The sequence below is a fragment of the Dictyostelium purpureum genome, assembly GCF_000190715.1.
Source record: "Dictyostelium purpureum unplaced genomic scaffold DICPUscaffold_107, whole genome shotgun sequence".
Classification (NCBI taxonomy): domain Eukaryota; phylum Evosea; class Eumycetozoa; order Dictyosteliales; family Dictyosteliaceae; genus Dictyostelium; species Dictyostelium purpureum.
Window position 1 is genome coordinate 54,147 of NW_003519444.1, and position 16,956 is coordinate 71,102.

At 24.7% G+C, this 16,956-nt stretch overlaps 6 protein-coding genes across 6 annotated transcripts; 2 read left to right on the forward strand and 4 right to left on the reverse strand.

Annotated features, from left to right (window-relative positions):
• Positions 1-285: 285 nt before the first annotated feature.
• DICPUDRAFT_97791 (uncharacterized protein) lies at positions 286-4,453 on the forward strand (the record flags this gene model as incomplete). The annotated part of the gene is made up of 4 exons (XM_003287632.1): positions 286-817; positions 926-1,207; positions 1,283-1,622; positions 1,693-4,453. 4 exons carry the CDS (start codon positions 286-288, stop codon positions 4,373-4,375), a joined length of 3,837 nt encoding a protein of 1,278 aa, XP_003287680.1. The 3' UTR covers positions 4,376-4,453.
• A 184-nt stretch (positions 4,454-4,637) lies between these two features.
• On the forward strand, positions 4,638-7,356 carry DICPUDRAFT_97792 (uncharacterized protein). The gene is made up of 2 exons (XM_003287633.1): positions 4,638-4,769; positions 4,843-7,356. Exons 1-2 carry the CDS (start codon positions 4,669-4,671, stop codon positions 7,277-7,279), a joined length of 2,538 nt encoding a protein of 845 aa, XP_003287681.1. The 5' UTR covers positions 4,638-4,668; the 3' UTR covers positions 7,280-7,356.
• A 96-nt stretch (positions 7,357-7,452) lies between these two features.
• Positions 7,453-9,177, reverse strand: DICPUDRAFT_78536 (uncharacterized protein; the record flags this gene model as incomplete). Its single annotated transcript, XM_003287646.1, has 2 exons — positions 7,453-9,116; positions 9,162-9,177. 2 exons carry the CDS (start codon positions 9,175-9,177, stop codon positions 7,453-7,455), a joined length of 1,680 nt encoding a protein of 559 aa, XP_003287694.1.
• Positions 9,178-9,959: 782 nt separating this feature from the next.
• Positions 9,960-11,160, reverse strand: DICPUDRAFT_91961 (uncharacterized protein). Its single transcript, XM_003287647.1, has one exon. The coding sequence runs from the start codon at positions 10,987-10,989 to the stop codon at positions 10,243-10,245; it is 747 nt and encodes a 248-aa protein (XP_003287695.1). The 5' UTR covers positions 10,990-11,160; the 3' UTR covers positions 9,960-10,242.
• A 584-nt stretch (positions 11,161-11,744) lies between these two features.
• On the reverse strand, positions 11,745-13,175 carry DICPUDRAFT_78538 (uncharacterized protein; the record flags this gene model as incomplete). Its single annotated transcript, XM_003287648.1, has 1 exon — positions 11,745-13,175. One exon carries the CDS (start codon positions 13,173-13,175, stop codon positions 11,745-11,747), a length of 1,431 nt encoding a protein of 476 aa, XP_003287696.1.
• Positions 13,176-16,656: 3,481 nt separating this feature from the next.
• DICPUDRAFT_151827 (uncharacterized protein) lies at positions 16,657-16,845 on the reverse strand (the record flags this gene model as incomplete). Its single annotated transcript, XM_003287649.1, has 1 exon — positions 16,657-16,845. The coding sequence occupies one exon, from the start codon at positions 16,843-16,845 to the stop codon at positions 16,657-16,659; it is 189 nt and encodes a 62-aa protein (XP_003287697.1).
• Positions 16,846-16,956: the final 111 nt, after the last annotated feature.

Consider the following 16,956-nt stretch of genomic DNA (forward strand, 5'->3'; position numbering starts at 1 on the left):
TGATCACAAAAATCACACCATACATTATTTATTTAGTTTTTTATTTGTTGTAATTTAAAAGAGTGTGATTTAGTTTATAGATATATAGATATATATTTATACACCAATTGTATTTTAGTTGTTTGAAATTGTTTTTTTTTTATAAACCTCTTTATTCATATAAAGTAGGTATTGTACTTTTTTTTATATTGTATTAATACCTAAATACTATTAAATAACTGTTATAATAAATAAATATTCTATTTGTTTATATTTTTATATTTTTTTTTTGTATAATAAATAAAAATGTTAAAAATTGGAATTTGTTCGAGTATAAAGGTCAGTAATACAACATCTAGTTCATATCATTCACCATCAAGCTCTACAGTATTAGTTGGAAATGGTGGGTTATCGAACCAACAAAACTATTACCAAAATGAAGGAGGATCAGTAAACCAAATCTCATCCCCAACCGATCAGCAACAAGGTAGTCAAATCTCATCATCAGCATCCACATCATCAGCATCATTAATGAATGGTACATCAATGAATAGTAGTGCCAGTGGTTATATGTCGAATAATATTTTATTACTTAGTTCAGCATCATCAATAGCTTCATCAGAGACCTCCATTGGTTCAACACTTTCAATAGGAGCTGGTACCAGCCAAATTGGTTTACAATATAACTCACTATCCTCAAATTTACCACCATCCCATTTAACTTCCAATACAATCATTACTACAAACTATATGATGGCAAATCAAATTTTATTTAATTGTTTATGTTTTCATCCAAGAGCACCTGTGCTTTATGCTGCCATAAGAAATGAAATTCATTGTAAGATATACCTTATTATTTAAACAATAATTATCATAATATAATAATACAAAATAATAATAATAATAAAAAACTTTTATTAATATAACTTTCTTATTTTAAATTTAGTTTATGATATTATTACACAAAGTATTTTTGGTAAATTATTTATTGACCAAAATGAAATTATTAAACATATTATTACATTAGTTGGTAACAATCAAACACCAACCTATCTCTTAGTATTTACAGCAGTAGGAATTATATATTTATTTGACCCAGAAACCCATAAACTTCAAACCATTGTCCATCAATTAAAAGTTGATGATAATAGACCTATTACATGTAAAGTCGCTTCACACTGTAAACCAGCTGTTTATTTTTCTAAAGTTAATTCAAATGATATTGTTGGTAAGTATTAACTATTTTAGGGTTAACAAATTTTTATAATAATTCAAATATTAATATTTTTATCTTAACATTTAGTTGCTGATTTTGTTAACAAAGTAAGTAATCAACCATTCAAGTTAAAGGGTCATAAAAAACCAATTTCAGCCCTTGCACATCATCCAAACAGACCATTTTTAGCCTCAGCAAGTACCGATGGTCATTTAAAACTATGGGATATTAGAACAAATGTAGTAATGCCCTTTTCAAATTTAGAGGAATTCCCATCTTATGAAAACTCTAGAAATATTGAGCATTCAGCAAATTACTTTTTAGTTTTTGAACCAACTGGTAAATACTTAGTTATGACTGGTTCATCAGGTTTAACTTTAGTTTATGGTGAAACATCAGTTACACCATCACAAGAAATTATTGCTAGGTAAATATTTACTATACTATAATAGTTTTAATAATAAAAAAATAATAATATTAATTATTATTTAAAATAGTGGATTTATTTGTAAAGGTCAAAATATTTTATCAATTGTACATCACCCACAACTACCATTGTTATTTGTATTATCAAGTAATCCAGCAGGATATGAAGAAATTTCAACATGGGAAGTCAATTATCATTCAAAAATAGTAGTTCCATCATCAATGATACCACCATGTATACCAGATATTAATGATTCATTATCCTATTTATCAAAATCCTCAAAGCCATTAACTGTACCAAAATTAAACGCAACCTCAATAATATTTCATCCAACCAAAAATTATTTAACACTTCAATTAGAGGCATCACCAAATATTTCAGCATCGTTATCACCACTTCCACCATATATTAATAGTCAACCATTCTCTTCGATAAGACATATTAATCAAAATATCTACTCTATAAATTCATACGACTATTTAAATCATTCATTCCCTCTTGTCAGTAAAGTTAATGTTCCAATGGGTTTCTTCTTTGAACCTGAACAAACCTTTAACTATCCTGCCGAAATTACATTCTTTGATGGTACCCATGTAAAATCATATCTTCCACTTAATGGTATAACTAGAAAACTTATTGAACAACCAATTATAGCTACAAGTAACGAAGAAATTTGCAAACCTAAAAAGTTTTTATTCAATACCGAATTCCAACTATTCGCTTTAATCTATGACTCTTTTTCATTAGCCGCCCAAGCTCAATTAGGAAAATACTTGTTAATGGATTTAAACGGATCAGTAAATCAACAAGGTGATGGTGTAGATTGTGTTTTTCTAGGTAACAATCAACAAATTTTAATTTTAGGTTTAGATGGCAAATTAGCCAAAGTTGCAACTCTCTCTAAACAAGGCGTCAGCTCATTTAAAAATCATAATTTATTACCAAAAGTTACATCAGTACACTCTACTCCGCTATTTGGCAACAAAGTTGTATTATATTTCTCACAAGAAAAAAACTGTATTTACTTTTCAAAGAATATAAATCAACAACATGACCCATCAACTAAAGATCAATATAGTGTTGATGTTACCGGCGATCAATTACTTTTACAACCAAACGAAAAGGTATTCCAAGTTGAATGGCAATCGGATCCAAGATCATCCCAACATGTCTGTGCAATTTTAACAAATCAAAGAATTTTAATTACTAATTCACGTCTAAAAATTATTAACCAAATCTCAACACCACCAGAGCATTCGATCACCTCTTCTTTATATTTCCATAGTATAATTTGGTTAGAATGGACATTGCTTTATACAACACCAACTCATTTAATGTATATGACATTGCAAAATAATCAACCAGTTAGACCAATTTCAACATTATCACAGTCCCCAATTATTCTATCTACCATTTTACCAGATAGAATGTTATTTGGTTATCAAGGCCCTCAAGTACCGGGTAAAAATGAAACCTCAATACGTTGTCAAGCAATTGGTATCCTTGAATGCTTGATCATGGGTTTACTATCATTACCACCATTCATTCAATATGAAAAGAAATATTTATCAACATGCTTACAAAATATTGTATCTAAATTAGATTTCAATAGAATTAGCAGAATTGTATTAGATAAACTTAGAGAGAAATCGTTCACAGATTTAGCATATTCCTTAGCCAATGAAATGAAATCATCACAATCAAAACAATCATCATTAGATAAATTTAGAATGGCATGGATATCAAAACAATACGATGATGCAAATCGTCATTTATCATCAGAATTTAATAGAATGAACTCACTCAAAACATTAAACGAAACCGAAAAGAGACAATTTTTAAAACTAAAAGAAAATATGAGAGATTTCGGAAGAGAATGTATGAATGCTGGTCATTACAATTTAGCCAAAGATTGCTTTTCAAAATTGGGTGAATATATTTATTTATTACAAATTTCAATATTATTAAACGACAAAGATAGTGTTTATCAAATTAAAAAAGAGGCTGAACAAAATAATGATCAAGTATTAATATCAGCATGTGATAAATATTTATTAAAACAAAAACCAGGTACCAACAAAGTTAATCCCCCAGTCAACAAAATATTACCATGGGAGCCAACAAAAACAATTAATGTTAGTGTTAAAGTAGGCTTAGACTATCTTTCTCCAATCAATTTAAATTCCATTCAACGTTATTACCCAATTTCATTACAATTTAGTGGTGCTGCTCCATCATTAAACAATACCCGTCACAAATTACGTTCACCAGATGAAAAATGGCCACCTCAAGATTTCAAGCATAGTGTTGCATTATCTCCACCACGTACTTTGATGTCTCTAGTTGCAAATCGTTTATCCACCAAATCTCATATGTCATCAACCCAAACTTTACGTCGTTCTCCATCCGCTGAAAATTTAATTAAATCACCAAAACTAGACTACAAAGATGTTGCAAATCAAGATTTCGATTTTGATAGTGATGTTAGCGAAGATGATTCCGATTCTGGTGCTGCTGCTGATGTTGACTCTGAAACTGAAGAGGATCTTTTAATTGTACAAAAAACTATAGAATCACAACTCAAAGAAATTCAAATTGATGATGATCAATCTCAAGATATAAGTAATAATAATATTGATTCTGATTTAGAATCAACAACTAGTAGTAAATCTTTAAATAATAATAGTGACAATAATAGTGAAAATAATATTAATAATAATAATGTATCGAATAACAATTCACCAACATCTTAAAATAAATATTTAGATTTAATTTTTTTTTTTGAACTATTTCAAAAAAAAAAAAAAAAAAAAAAATTTCTTATAACTAAATTTATTTGTTTTTTTTTTTTTTGGAATTTTAATAAATAATAATAAATAAAAAACGAAAAAAAAAAAATAATATTTTTTTTAATTTATTTTTATTTTTTTTTTTTTTTAAAATTTTTATTTAAATTTTTTAAATTTTAATCCTTATTAAAAGTTTGTTTATTCATTTCATTTTTATGTATTTTATGGATACTAAATAAACTATTAAATTTTTTTAAATGTCAAATTTATCAAGAAAAACAAAAGGTTTACAAAATAATGATAATGAAAATAATGAAATTACATCGATTAATGATTGTTATAAATTTTTAAATAATGGGTAATTAAATAAAATATATTTTATTTAATGATATTTTTATTAAAGATATACTAACAATATAATATTACTATAGATGCGAATATAACTCAATCTTTGAATCAAATTTAGAAATAAAGTTTGAAAATATTTCAAAAACAAGTTTAGAATTGGATGAATTTTATATTAAAACTTCAAAAAAAGAATTTATAGATAGATTACCCAACTATTACCCAAAAGATTTAATAGATGATGATGTAAATAATGACAACGATGAAGATAGCGATGAAGATAACGATAACGATAATGATAACGATAACGATAACGATAAAGATAAAACTATGGCCGATAATAATACGGAAATTGTAAATGATAATATGAATATTAATTTTAATAATAGTAATAGTAATAGTAATAATGAACTTACAATTGGTAAAAAAAGAACAAGGTTATCTTTATTAAATGAAAGATCAATAAATGATAACTCACTTTTAGAAAATGAAAGTAACAATACAGAAGATAAGAAATTAAAATTAGATATAAATAAAAAACCATCATTTAGTATCACGACACCCATTACCAGCCTAATTAATAATAATATTAATAACCAAAATGTGACCACATCTTCATTAAAAAAACCATCTGTAACAAAATCCTCCACAACATCAATTTTAGATTCATTAAATAATAGTAATATAGATAATAAAATATTGAAAACAAATATTTTAAAGTCAACTTCAACATCAACATCAACACCACAAATAACATCACCAGCACCAACAATACTAGATAGTATTTTAAAACTTTCAAATTCAATTACAAACGACCTACCAACAAATACTTTATCACCTGTATCAACCAATATTTTTTCATTTATTAACCAAGAGGTCGAAAAACAAATTAATGAAAATTTCAATAGAAAGTTAATCGAGCTAAGAAATCTACCAAGATACTATAAGAAAACTGATATTTTGGATATGTCAATTCAAACTCCACTTTCAACAGATCCAATATTGACCCATAGGGAAACTGTATTGGAACTTGGTAAATGTCTGTACTTTGAGAAAATACCCTCAAATACGGAAATTTCTATAGCTAGATCCTATTTTGATTGTGGCTCATCTCTAAGCTATTGGGATAAAAAGTCAATACCTCCTTTAAAAGAGGATCCACAAGTTAAAGAAATCATCGAAAAAAGAAATATAGATATTGTAATGTCATCTTCATCATTTATTAAATTTATAAACAACCATTCACAAAACCAATATTCAGAAGAATGGGATATTCCGATATTTTTAAAAGAATTTAATATAACAATACCAGATAATAATACCTCAGGAGAAACCTCCTCTACATCGACACCTTTACCAGAATCTACAAAAGTAATTAAAAAAATAGTATCAATAATTGAAAAACCATTATTAAAAAAAAGAATAACAAATAGAGAAAAAAATGAAAAATTTTTTAATGTAGCAATAGAATCATTAGGTTTAACATTGGGTGAAAAATCAACATCCCATCCAGCTATTGACTTTACAAAAAAGAAATATAAAATAAATGATCAACAACAACAACAACAGAAATCTACAGAACAACAGCAATCTACAGAACAACAGCAATCTTCAGAACAGCCAAGTCATTTAAAAAAATCGAATCTAACATATAATATATGGGAGTTTGGAGGTATGAAAATATTAATTAGGTGTAAAATTCATGGTCAAATTTCAGATCCAAATTATAAGTTTAGATATATCGGGTTAAAAACTAAAATTGAATATAGACCAGAGAAAGGGTTAGAAGAAACAACTATTTCGGACTCGTCCAAATGGTGGGCTTATACCTTTATTAGACCAGATGCTCACCTATTACTTTCAAGGGTTAATATTTGGAACAATAGAATTTTATCAATAGAGAAAAAGGATATGGCTAATATATTGAGTCCGAAATCACATTTTAAACCAGTAAAATCTTCAAAAATAACTTTAGAAATTTTAAAAAAAATTAAATCACTTTCAAATAATAATAATAGTTTAAATGAAAAATATTTTATTTTATCACACACACCAAATGATAATTTTGTGTATATTTATAAATCAATAGAGGAAAAAGAGGACGATGTTTACGATTTACAAATTAAACACCCAAATATACCAACAATATTACAAGAGACTGTTCCCCCTCCATTGGTGCCCATTGCAAGTTTAATTTCAAAACCACCCCCACAACAATTTTTACAAAACCAAAAACAATCACAATCCCAGCCACCACCATTTTGCTTTTCTTTTGCTGAAACTGGTGTGTGTAATAAAGGTATAAAATGTAGTTTTGTCCATTTATCCAAAGAACAATTAAAAGAATATGGAGTTTCTGTGGGTAATACAAAAAATACAAAAAATAAAAAAAATAAAAAGAAAAATAAAAAGAAAAAAAATGATACAAATAAGTCAAGTTATAATTCAAACAATAATGATAAATCAAATAATAACGAACCAAAATCAGATTTATCATATATTAACTCATTAATCGAGCAATAGAGAAAAAAAAAAATAAAAGTGTAGATTTTTAAATATTATTTTATTTATTTTTTAAAATTAACAAAATTCATTTTATGAAAAAAAAAATAACTAGTTTTATAAAATTATTATCAAATGAAATTTTGATTGTTATTAAAATACAAAACTAATTTGTTGATTATTGTGATTTATTTTTACAATTTTTCCAAACCTGCATAATCTTCATCTTCTTCGTAAATTACTGATTCCAAATTTGGTGATACGTCGTTATCAATTGAAGCTACGGTTGTTTCACCAAGTTCGCTACTACTTCCACTTAAACTAGTTGATGAATTTAATAAATATTTCTTTTCTCTATGTCTCTTAAATACTATAGAGAATATAACAACTGATGAAATTGAAGCTACACCTAATATTACAACGATGATTATAATATTGTTTTTCTTTTTATTTTCGTTATCTCTTGGATTTCCTAAATCATCTGAGGACGGTGATGGGGATGACGATGACGATGATTCTGATGGTATAGGAGTTTCGGTTAATTTGATACAGTATGTTGGGTTTACATCGACTTCAAATTCTCCATTATTAAAAGAGCAATTTTTACAAAGACAGAATTTTTCATTACTAAAATTTTGGATACTTGGTGATGAGATTAGATTGTCGTCACCCATAAATGGGTATTCAAAACTTGATGGAGAGATTCCAGCGAAACCAACTGAGATGTTTGAATATGAAGCATTGATAAAGAATCTACCCGAATCTGATATATATATTTCTTCAATTGAAATATTTAATAAATCTGTTGAAAAAAATGGTTTTTGGTCAAAAAAGACTGTTCCAGTTGAATTGATTTTTCTAAACAAATAAATAAAAGGATTATTTTTGCTGTAGCTACTTGCTCCAAAAATGCCATTTCTATATTGAAAATTTAAATATCCATTGGCCAACGAAACAATAGAGTTGTCTAAAAGAGAGATGGTATTTGTTTGGTCATCTGAAATTTCATAACTTGGGAAAACTATTTCATTACTATTTGAATAAACTACTTGGGATATTGAAGCAATAGTATTATCTGTAAAATTGAAATATGAAAGCAAAACATTTGATAAAGGATCAACAAACAAGAAAATAGGGTGATTTTTGATTTTGTTATTTGCAAAATTTACTGGGAAAAAAGAAGCATTATAAACACTTTTGGATAAATAGAAAAATGGTGAATTGTTTAGAATATTATTTTCAATGTTTAGTCTTATTACGAATTTAAAAGTACCACCAACAATATAAACTGGAGGATCTGATGATGTTTGTTCTATGTCGCTGAATGATACTGAAGAAAATGTAAATATTAATTTGTTGGGGTCGAAGGATATTCCTTCTTTTGGCTCATTATGTACAATTCTATTAGAATTTGAAAAATTGACCAATAATATATTTATTTGTGCTTCTTCTGCCAATTCTGAATAAAAAACAGGTATATTATTCCAATTATTAAAATCCATTTTTCTAATGCTAAATATTTTGGGACCATCACAAACTGAAAATTCTGAATAATCTTTATCTGGGACAAAACTAACAAAAGATTCTATTGCTGATTCACCACTGACAGTAAATTGGATCGTAGATTGCACATTAACATTACACAATGGATAAAGATTTCCTAAAGAATCACCACTAATAGGAGACGATGATGCATCAACATTGATGGTTATCTTTTCTCCGCTGGTGACAAGCAGCGCTCTTTTTCCAACATCTCTAAAAGTTTTGCATGGTAAATTTTCATCACCACACTGTCCCCCCACTTGATCAACAAAAGGAATACCCGTTTTTGAATTTACAAAAAATTTTTGATCTGCATCTATGTTATAAATAAAATAAAAAAGAATTAAAATTAAATAAACACAATTTTTAATATCCATTTTAAACACAAAATTATTATTTGAAAAAAAAAAAATAAAAAAAAAATTATAAAAAATAGAAGCCAAGATTTTTAAAAAAATTGAAAAAAAAAAAAAGAAAAAAAAAATATAAAAAAATAATTTTTTTTTTTTTTTTTGTGAAACAACTTACATTCGAACTTCTTTTTAAAAAAAAATATCTATTTAGATAAAATCCTTTTCCAAAATTTGAGGCTTAGCCCAAGATTGAAAGTATGTGTAATGTGTATTTCTATCTTTTTCCTTGTGAATAAAATTTCCCATAAAAGTTACCCATTAATATTTTTTTTAATAAATTATCTATATTTTATTTGAAAAAAAAAAAAAAAAGTTAAAACTATTTAATATTTTAAATAATTGAATATTACAAATTATATTTACAATTGTTAATTTAAGATTTCTTAAAAAAAAAAAAAACTGATAATTTATAAAAATAAATTATTTGGTAATTTTATGAACTGTGAATTTTTTTAATTTAAATTTAAAATTTTTTTTTTTTTTTTGAAATTTGTTATTTTATATTACAATAATAAAGGAAATTATTATCAACTTTAAAATGAATAATTAAAAAAAAAAAAAAAATAAAAACAACATCCAACGCTGGATTCTTAAAAACCCGTGGTTTAAAAAACAAATAATGAAATAATAATTGTTAGTTATAATAAATAAAAAATAATTATAAACTTTATAAATTTGTTTGCAAGTTTTTATTATGATATAACTATATAAATTAAAAAAATAAATAAAAAATAAAAAAAAAGTTTATAGTTTAAAAAGTATTTATTATACATAATGGTTGATATCACTATCATCATTATTAATATAATTATTACTATTCTTTATTATTATTATTATTATTATTATTATTATTATTATTATTATTATTATTATTATTATTATTATTATTATTTGTTGGAATTATATCATTAATATTATTATTAATAATATAAATATAAAATAATTACTATTATTTATACTTTTATTCAATATTTATAAATATTAAATAATTAAATATAAATATATTTGTATTTTTTTTTTTTAATTAATTTACAATGCTTTTGTTTTACCGAATTCGTTAAGACAACCTAAGATACTATTTATAGAGTAGCAAATATTACTGCAGGTATTATTTACACTGTCCATATACTCTGCATCTGAACAAAGATCGTCAAGATAATAACTGGCTGTTACAGATAAGGTATCTAAATTTGTACCAATTGTACCAATTAAACTGGAAGCTGCATCAATTTGTGTTGAAGCTATGTTGATGCCAGCGACAACATTAGTGTAGCAGGTAACTACAGCATTATAGGAGGCTGTATTTGGTTGGTTTACTGGGAGAGCATTTTTAGTTGTGTTAATTGAGTTAATAAGAGTTGAACATTGAGTTTTTAAATTGGTTAATAATGTCCTTTGAGCATTGAGATTGCTTTTGATGGTGTCATATTTAGCAGTGGCAACGACGGCAGTGTTGAAGCAATTTGGTAAATTAGCAAGTAAAACTGGGAAGAAACCGCTAATGGTGGTATATATATTACTTTGGAGAGTACCTAAAGAGGTAATGAGTGGGCCAGCACCGTAGGCATCAGTGGTGCTAAAGTTGAGGACTGAATTTAAAATGATCTCGGCATAAACATAATTATAAAGGGATGGTGCATTATTTACTAATGGTGGGTTTTGTAAATAGGCAAGTTGTGATGCAGGTGGATTTCCTGGGCTTTTAAAGTATGCTTTGGTAATATCGGAAACTTTGGTAAAGGCAATAGCTGGGACGAAAAAGTCAGTAATGGTCATTGTATAGTTATTATTTATTGTATTAAATTTATTTAAAAATTAAAATTATTTGTTTATTTATTTATTTATTGATATTTATTTGTTTATTTGCTTTTTATTTGTTTATTTGATATTTATTTATTTATTTATTTATTTATTTATTTATTTATTTATTTATTTATTTATTTATTTATTTATTTACTTATTTATATTTATATTTGTTTTTTTTTTTATTAATGCAAAAAAAAAATTTTATTTATAATTGAACATTTAAAAAAAATTTTTAAAAAAAATCTTTTTTCCAGAAAATTATAAAAACTAAAAAATAAAAAAAAAAAATAAAAAAAAAATAAAATTTTTTTTGAACTATAAAATTTTCTTTGTTATATAAGAAGTGAAAGCAGATATTAAAAAAACTCGTGCCTCCCTAAGAAAAAAAGAAAAACTGCACACTTATAAATTTGTTAAATGTTTTTAGATTCCACATTATCTAAAAATATTGCAAAATATCCGCCCTATCTACCAAAATTATTGAGAAAAAAATAAAAAAAAATAACCGTGCACAAAAAAAAAAATATACCACCTAAAAATTTCCCACAAAAAAAAATGAACTTGTGTTAAGTGCAACCTAAAAAAAGAAAAAGTGTTTTTTTTTACGCATGAACTTAAGTGCGACCTAAAAAAAAAAAAAAAAAAGAACTTGTGTTAAGTGCTACCTAAAAAAAAAAAATAAAAAAAAAAAAAAAAAAACTGATGTGAGGGTGTGTTTTATTTTTTTAAATTGTGTTATCGAATACTACGGTGTTGGTGATTTTATCAATAACAACACATGATTGGCACAAATTAAGTTGTGTGAAATTGATCAACGAATCAAATAAAAGCATTGTGGTACCTGATCCAACTAATGGTTTGTTGGAGGCAATTTGTGAAAAAGATAATTGTGCAACGGAGTTTTGTGATGAAATTAAATATTCAAAGTCATCTGAGGCAACAGAGTTTGCGGTAACGTAATCTATTTTATAAGATGCTATGTTTTTGAGATAAACCAAAACTTTTCCTGGTGAGATGGTATTATCTTCCCAATGGTTAGTGGAGTCATCGAATTTGAGGTCTAATGGTTGATTATTTAATGCTTGTTCATAAAAAAATAAACTGTTTGAGGCAAATGTACTTGAAAGAATGGTGCAATTGACAAAGCTAAGAAAGCTAAAAACTTGTTCAGCTGGGTTTTCTGGTGAATCTATTGTATTTCTTTGGTACATATAAGTTGAAAATGAAGAATCACTCAACTTTATAGTGGTACTGAATTTATTGATAACCTTTGTGCCAATATTAAGAGTTGAAAAAATTGGATATTCAGAGTCTAAATGAACATTGATAATGGCGAAACCAAAAGAAATTGTTAATGAACCATATTCAATGAATAATACCTCTGATGAAGTTAAAATAGAATTTTGAATAGTGCATCTAGATAAATTTAAAATGACACCTCTTAAAAAGAATGGTGGCAAAAGAGATGAGGTACTTGAGTAAAGGTCTTCAAAGGTGCAATAGTTAAGTGTAACTTTAACTGCCCCATAGTCCATGGTAGAGTATTTTGGTTGTACGATGACTGCTTTGCTTGAGTTTAGTATACTAACATATTGTAAAGTGACAGCTTTATTGGTTGCTACATTGTAAGTTTGGTCGACATTGATAAAGATAACTTCATTTTCACCCCAGTTTACTAACTTTAAATATTTGACAGTTAATGAGATACCAGCAGAACATTGAATATTTGAATTGGAGATGGTTGGTTGTTCTAAAGAGATGAATGGACCATTTGAGGTTGAACCATCAATTGAAATAGTGGTGGTGGCGCTTGGTAAATCAACTAATATTTGAGCTGAACAAAAACCGAAAAGATTTCCTATTTCATTATTTGGACCAGCGATAATTGGATTAGTGGCACCATTTCTTAACTTTATAGTGAGTGATGGATCGATAGTTGGTGTGTTGATGGCATTAATGTATAGTCTAGCTCTTTCTCCAGCATCAGAGAGCGATTTGCATGGTGGAAAAACACCTGAATCCCCACATTGGTAGTTGACATAAGAGATTGTTGATGTAAAATCTACAATTAACTCTAATTGGGCTTTAACGGTGGTGGCAGCGGTAACAAAAACCAAAAAGAACAATATAAATAAATTGTTGGTTTTAAATGACATTTTTTTTTGTTTGTTTTTTAATAATTAATTAATTAATTTTTTAATTGGGGAATTATAATTTTTTATTTTTAAAAAAATTATTTTAAATCTATATTTTTTTTTAAAAGGAAAAAAAAATTTTTAATGACTTTTATTGTTAATATATAAATGTGTATAAATATATATATAATTAAAATATTATAAATTAAACTGGTTGTTGTTCAATGTGAGGAAAAACATCCCCAAATGATAAAAAAAAAAAAAAAGAAACGATTTATACAAAAAATAAAAAAAAAAAAATTTTAAAAAATAAAAAAAAAAAAAAAAAAATAAATTTTTTAAATTACAAACACAACTAAAAAGTTAAAAAAAAAAAAAAGGGTTGTTCTTTTACAAAAAGATATTTTATTGAAACCTATCGCATTTGTAGTTTTTTTTTTTAATACAAAAAAAAAAGATTCGAAGTTGGTACTAATTTTACATTAAAAATTTTTTTTTTTTTAAATTTTTTTTTTTTTAAAAAATATGCAAATAAATTTATTGGGCTTTGGTAATTCCCCCATCCCCCCCCCCATAAAAAACTAAATATATACCCCGTGATTGATACTTCCCCATCCTTTCTATATCGTTTATCAGCTATAAAGTGTTGATGTGTGAAGGTTATATTCTAATTTTAGTTATCGTTTCTAAATATTTAAAAAAAAAAAATTGAATTTCTTGAAAAAATAAGAGCAATATTTTGTCTATTTAATAAAACATTAGATTTGAAAAAAAAAGAAATAAAATAACTACATCATATTTTCTGAATTTTTTTCTTAAATTTCAGGAAATAACAAAAAAAAAAAAAAAAAATTTTATTTTAAAATAAAAAAAATATAAAAAAAAAAAAAATAAAAAATTAAATCAAAAATAAAATAGTTTTTTTTTACTTTTTTCTTTTTTTTTTTTTTTTTCAAAAAAAAAATATGATTTCACAAAGCTTGTGTGTTCATTTATCATTCACAATTATAATGAAAAGTTTGAAAAGGGTTTTATTTTTTTATGTTACACAAACTTTCTTTTAATATATCTGTTTGGTTTTTTTAAATTTTATAAATAATAACAATAATAATAATTTGTTTTTATTTTTCCCAAGTTTATAGAATCGTTATGGTTTTTTTCTCCATCATTTTGAGGATGTGATTGGACGGTTTAATTCTCATTTTTCAAAGCTTTTTAAGTTTTCCATTTTTTATTTATTTATTTTTTATTTTTTTTTCTAGAAACTAGTTTTTGATATCAGTTCGAAATCAAATAAAAAAAAAAAAAAAAAAAAAAAAAAAAGAAATTAAATAAAATAAACCTTTACTTCCAATATTTCAGTAAAGTAATCTGAATGAATCTCACATTGATTCCTAGGCTTTCTTCATTCCTTATTTTTCAAAACTATTATCAAAAAAAAAAAAAACGTTTGGTTCTATTGTTTTCAAGAAAAAAAGATTCCTCATATAATGGTGTTAATTCCATCCAAAAGTCAATTGATAGAAAACAGGCTGTTTTTATCAAAAAATCATCGTAAAAATAACAAAATATAATTAATTTTTAAAAAAAATATAATTAATTTTAAATAAAATGTGGGTTGCCATAGTTTTATTATATTTTGTTTTTTAAAATAATGGCTTTTATATATATTTTATTTAAAAATATTTAAACATATTAGAATATAATTTGTTTATTATAAAATATATAAAATAAAATAAAATAAATATACTTACCTAAATTATTCTTTTAATTGTAGCTATTATATTTCTTTCCACAAACCTAGGTAATTATTGACAGTTAATACGGTGAGCTGCTAATAATTTTATTCCATATTATAGAATTAAAATAATATTATTTTAAACAACCAATTTTTTTTTAATTTTTTATTTTTTTATTTTTTTTATTTTTAAAAGAAATGGATAGCGAGTGTTGCCCTTAAGTATTGCCTTTAATATGGTGATTTTCAAATAATAATAGCTACCTTTTTTTATACTTTAAAAATTAACGGAATCATTTAAACTTAACAGTTGCCACCAAAGCATGTGAGTATCTTTCAAACCAAGCTAATGATAAAGGTAATAAATAGTAAATTTTACACCGTATCACATTTTCCTAAAATTGTAACTTTTAAACCATATTTAAGATCTAAACTTTTTGGATTAATGGTGATATTGTATTTGTAAATGGGTTGTGTTTACCATAAAAATAAATTGTTTTATTGAGTAACCAAAATCATAATTTTAAAAAAAAAAAAATATTCCCCGTGGATAATATTATTTCGTAAAAATTTTAAAAGAAATAAAAAAAGAGAAAGATATTTTAAAAAAAAGATGTGTTTTAAAATATCTTTCTCAAACTTAAACTGCCACAAAATTCAAAAAAAAAAATAAAAAAATTTCCACTATTTATTACCAAAATAAATACTATCTTTTTAAAACAAATAAATCAAATCACAAAAATATAATATCCATTTTTTTAAATTGTTAAAATTGTTTGTTTTAGTTCAAAACTTATCATCCAACTTTTTCCAAAAAAGATTTATTTTATAAAATATATAAATTATTAAAAAAATCATAAAAACACAGAAATACAAAATCATAGACATAAACACACAAAAACACACAAAACTATGAAAAAATAAACTTTTTTTTGGCCTGGGAAATTTTTCTTATTTATTAATATAAATTATTACATTAATAATATATATTTATGACTTGGTTTTATATTCTTATTTTGATATTTATAAATTTTCTTTTATTTAAAATAATATGTTTTAGTTTTAAAATATATATTTATATATTAATAATATCATATTAATATAAAAATATTTTTATATTATGTTATTAATAAAAAACTTTATTTATTAATATCTAGAAAAAAACAATATATTTTAGATTTGGCGAAGATTTACCAATTTATCAACATCCATTTTTACACATTTTGAATTAGAATCACATAATTTTGAAAAAGGAAGAAATTATATTTCAATATATTTTTTAAAATATTAATAAATATAGGTAATTAAAACTTGAAATCAATCCTTCAGGGGTTAGTAACGTTTTTAAAAAAAAATAAATTCCGAATAAATCAATTAATGAATCGTTAATGAATCATTAGTAAACAATTATATCGACTACACTTTATGATTGTAGTTTAATTTTTATTAAAAATATATTTATTTTAAAACTTTTTTTTTATTTACAGATAGTTTTTAAAATAAATTGATAAATTTGTTTTTATTTTTTTGATCGATTTTTTTTTTTAAAAAATTTGGAAAAAATAAAAAATAAAAAAAAAAAAATAGTTTTTAAAATAAATTTATAAATTTGTTTTTATTTTTGTATTGTTGCAAATAAAATAAATTATATTTTTAAATTAAATATAAATAATTTTATTAAAAATTGGAGAAACTTTATTTATTAATAAATAAATACATATATAATAGGATAAATAAATAATTTAAATTAAATTTTTAATTGATTTAAAGATCAAGAGCTAAATAAAAGGGATAAGGTGGTCTAAGAATTTGGCTGTTGTTTGTAATGGGGACTTTCTCTGGTTTATCAATGGTGCAGCTACCTTCTAAATAGTAATCGGAGAGATCGAGGGGGTCTCTAGTTGAAAAAGGCTTGGTATTCGATATAGTAATACCCATAGTTGCGGGAGCCATTACAAAAAAGTAAGGGGGTGTCTAAGGGTTGGAAAAAAAACCAAGTTGGGCCCTTTTGGGCAGGATGTAAAGGACCCCCCGGCAGAACCTTTTTTTAGAAAGGTAAAACCC

Coding starts and splice junctions, on each gene's coding strand:
- DICPUDRAFT_91961 (XM_003287647.1), bottom strand. CDS start 10,989: ATGACCATTACTGACTTTTTCGTCCCAGCTATTGCCTTTACCAAAGTT.
- DICPUDRAFT_97792 (XM_003287633.1), top strand. CDS start 4,669: ATGTCAAATTTATCAAGAAAAACAAAAGGTTTACAAAATAATGATAAT. Junction 4,770..4,842: donor TATAAATTTTTAAATAATGG/GTAATTAAATAA, acceptor ATATTACTATAG/ATGCGAATATAACTCAATCT.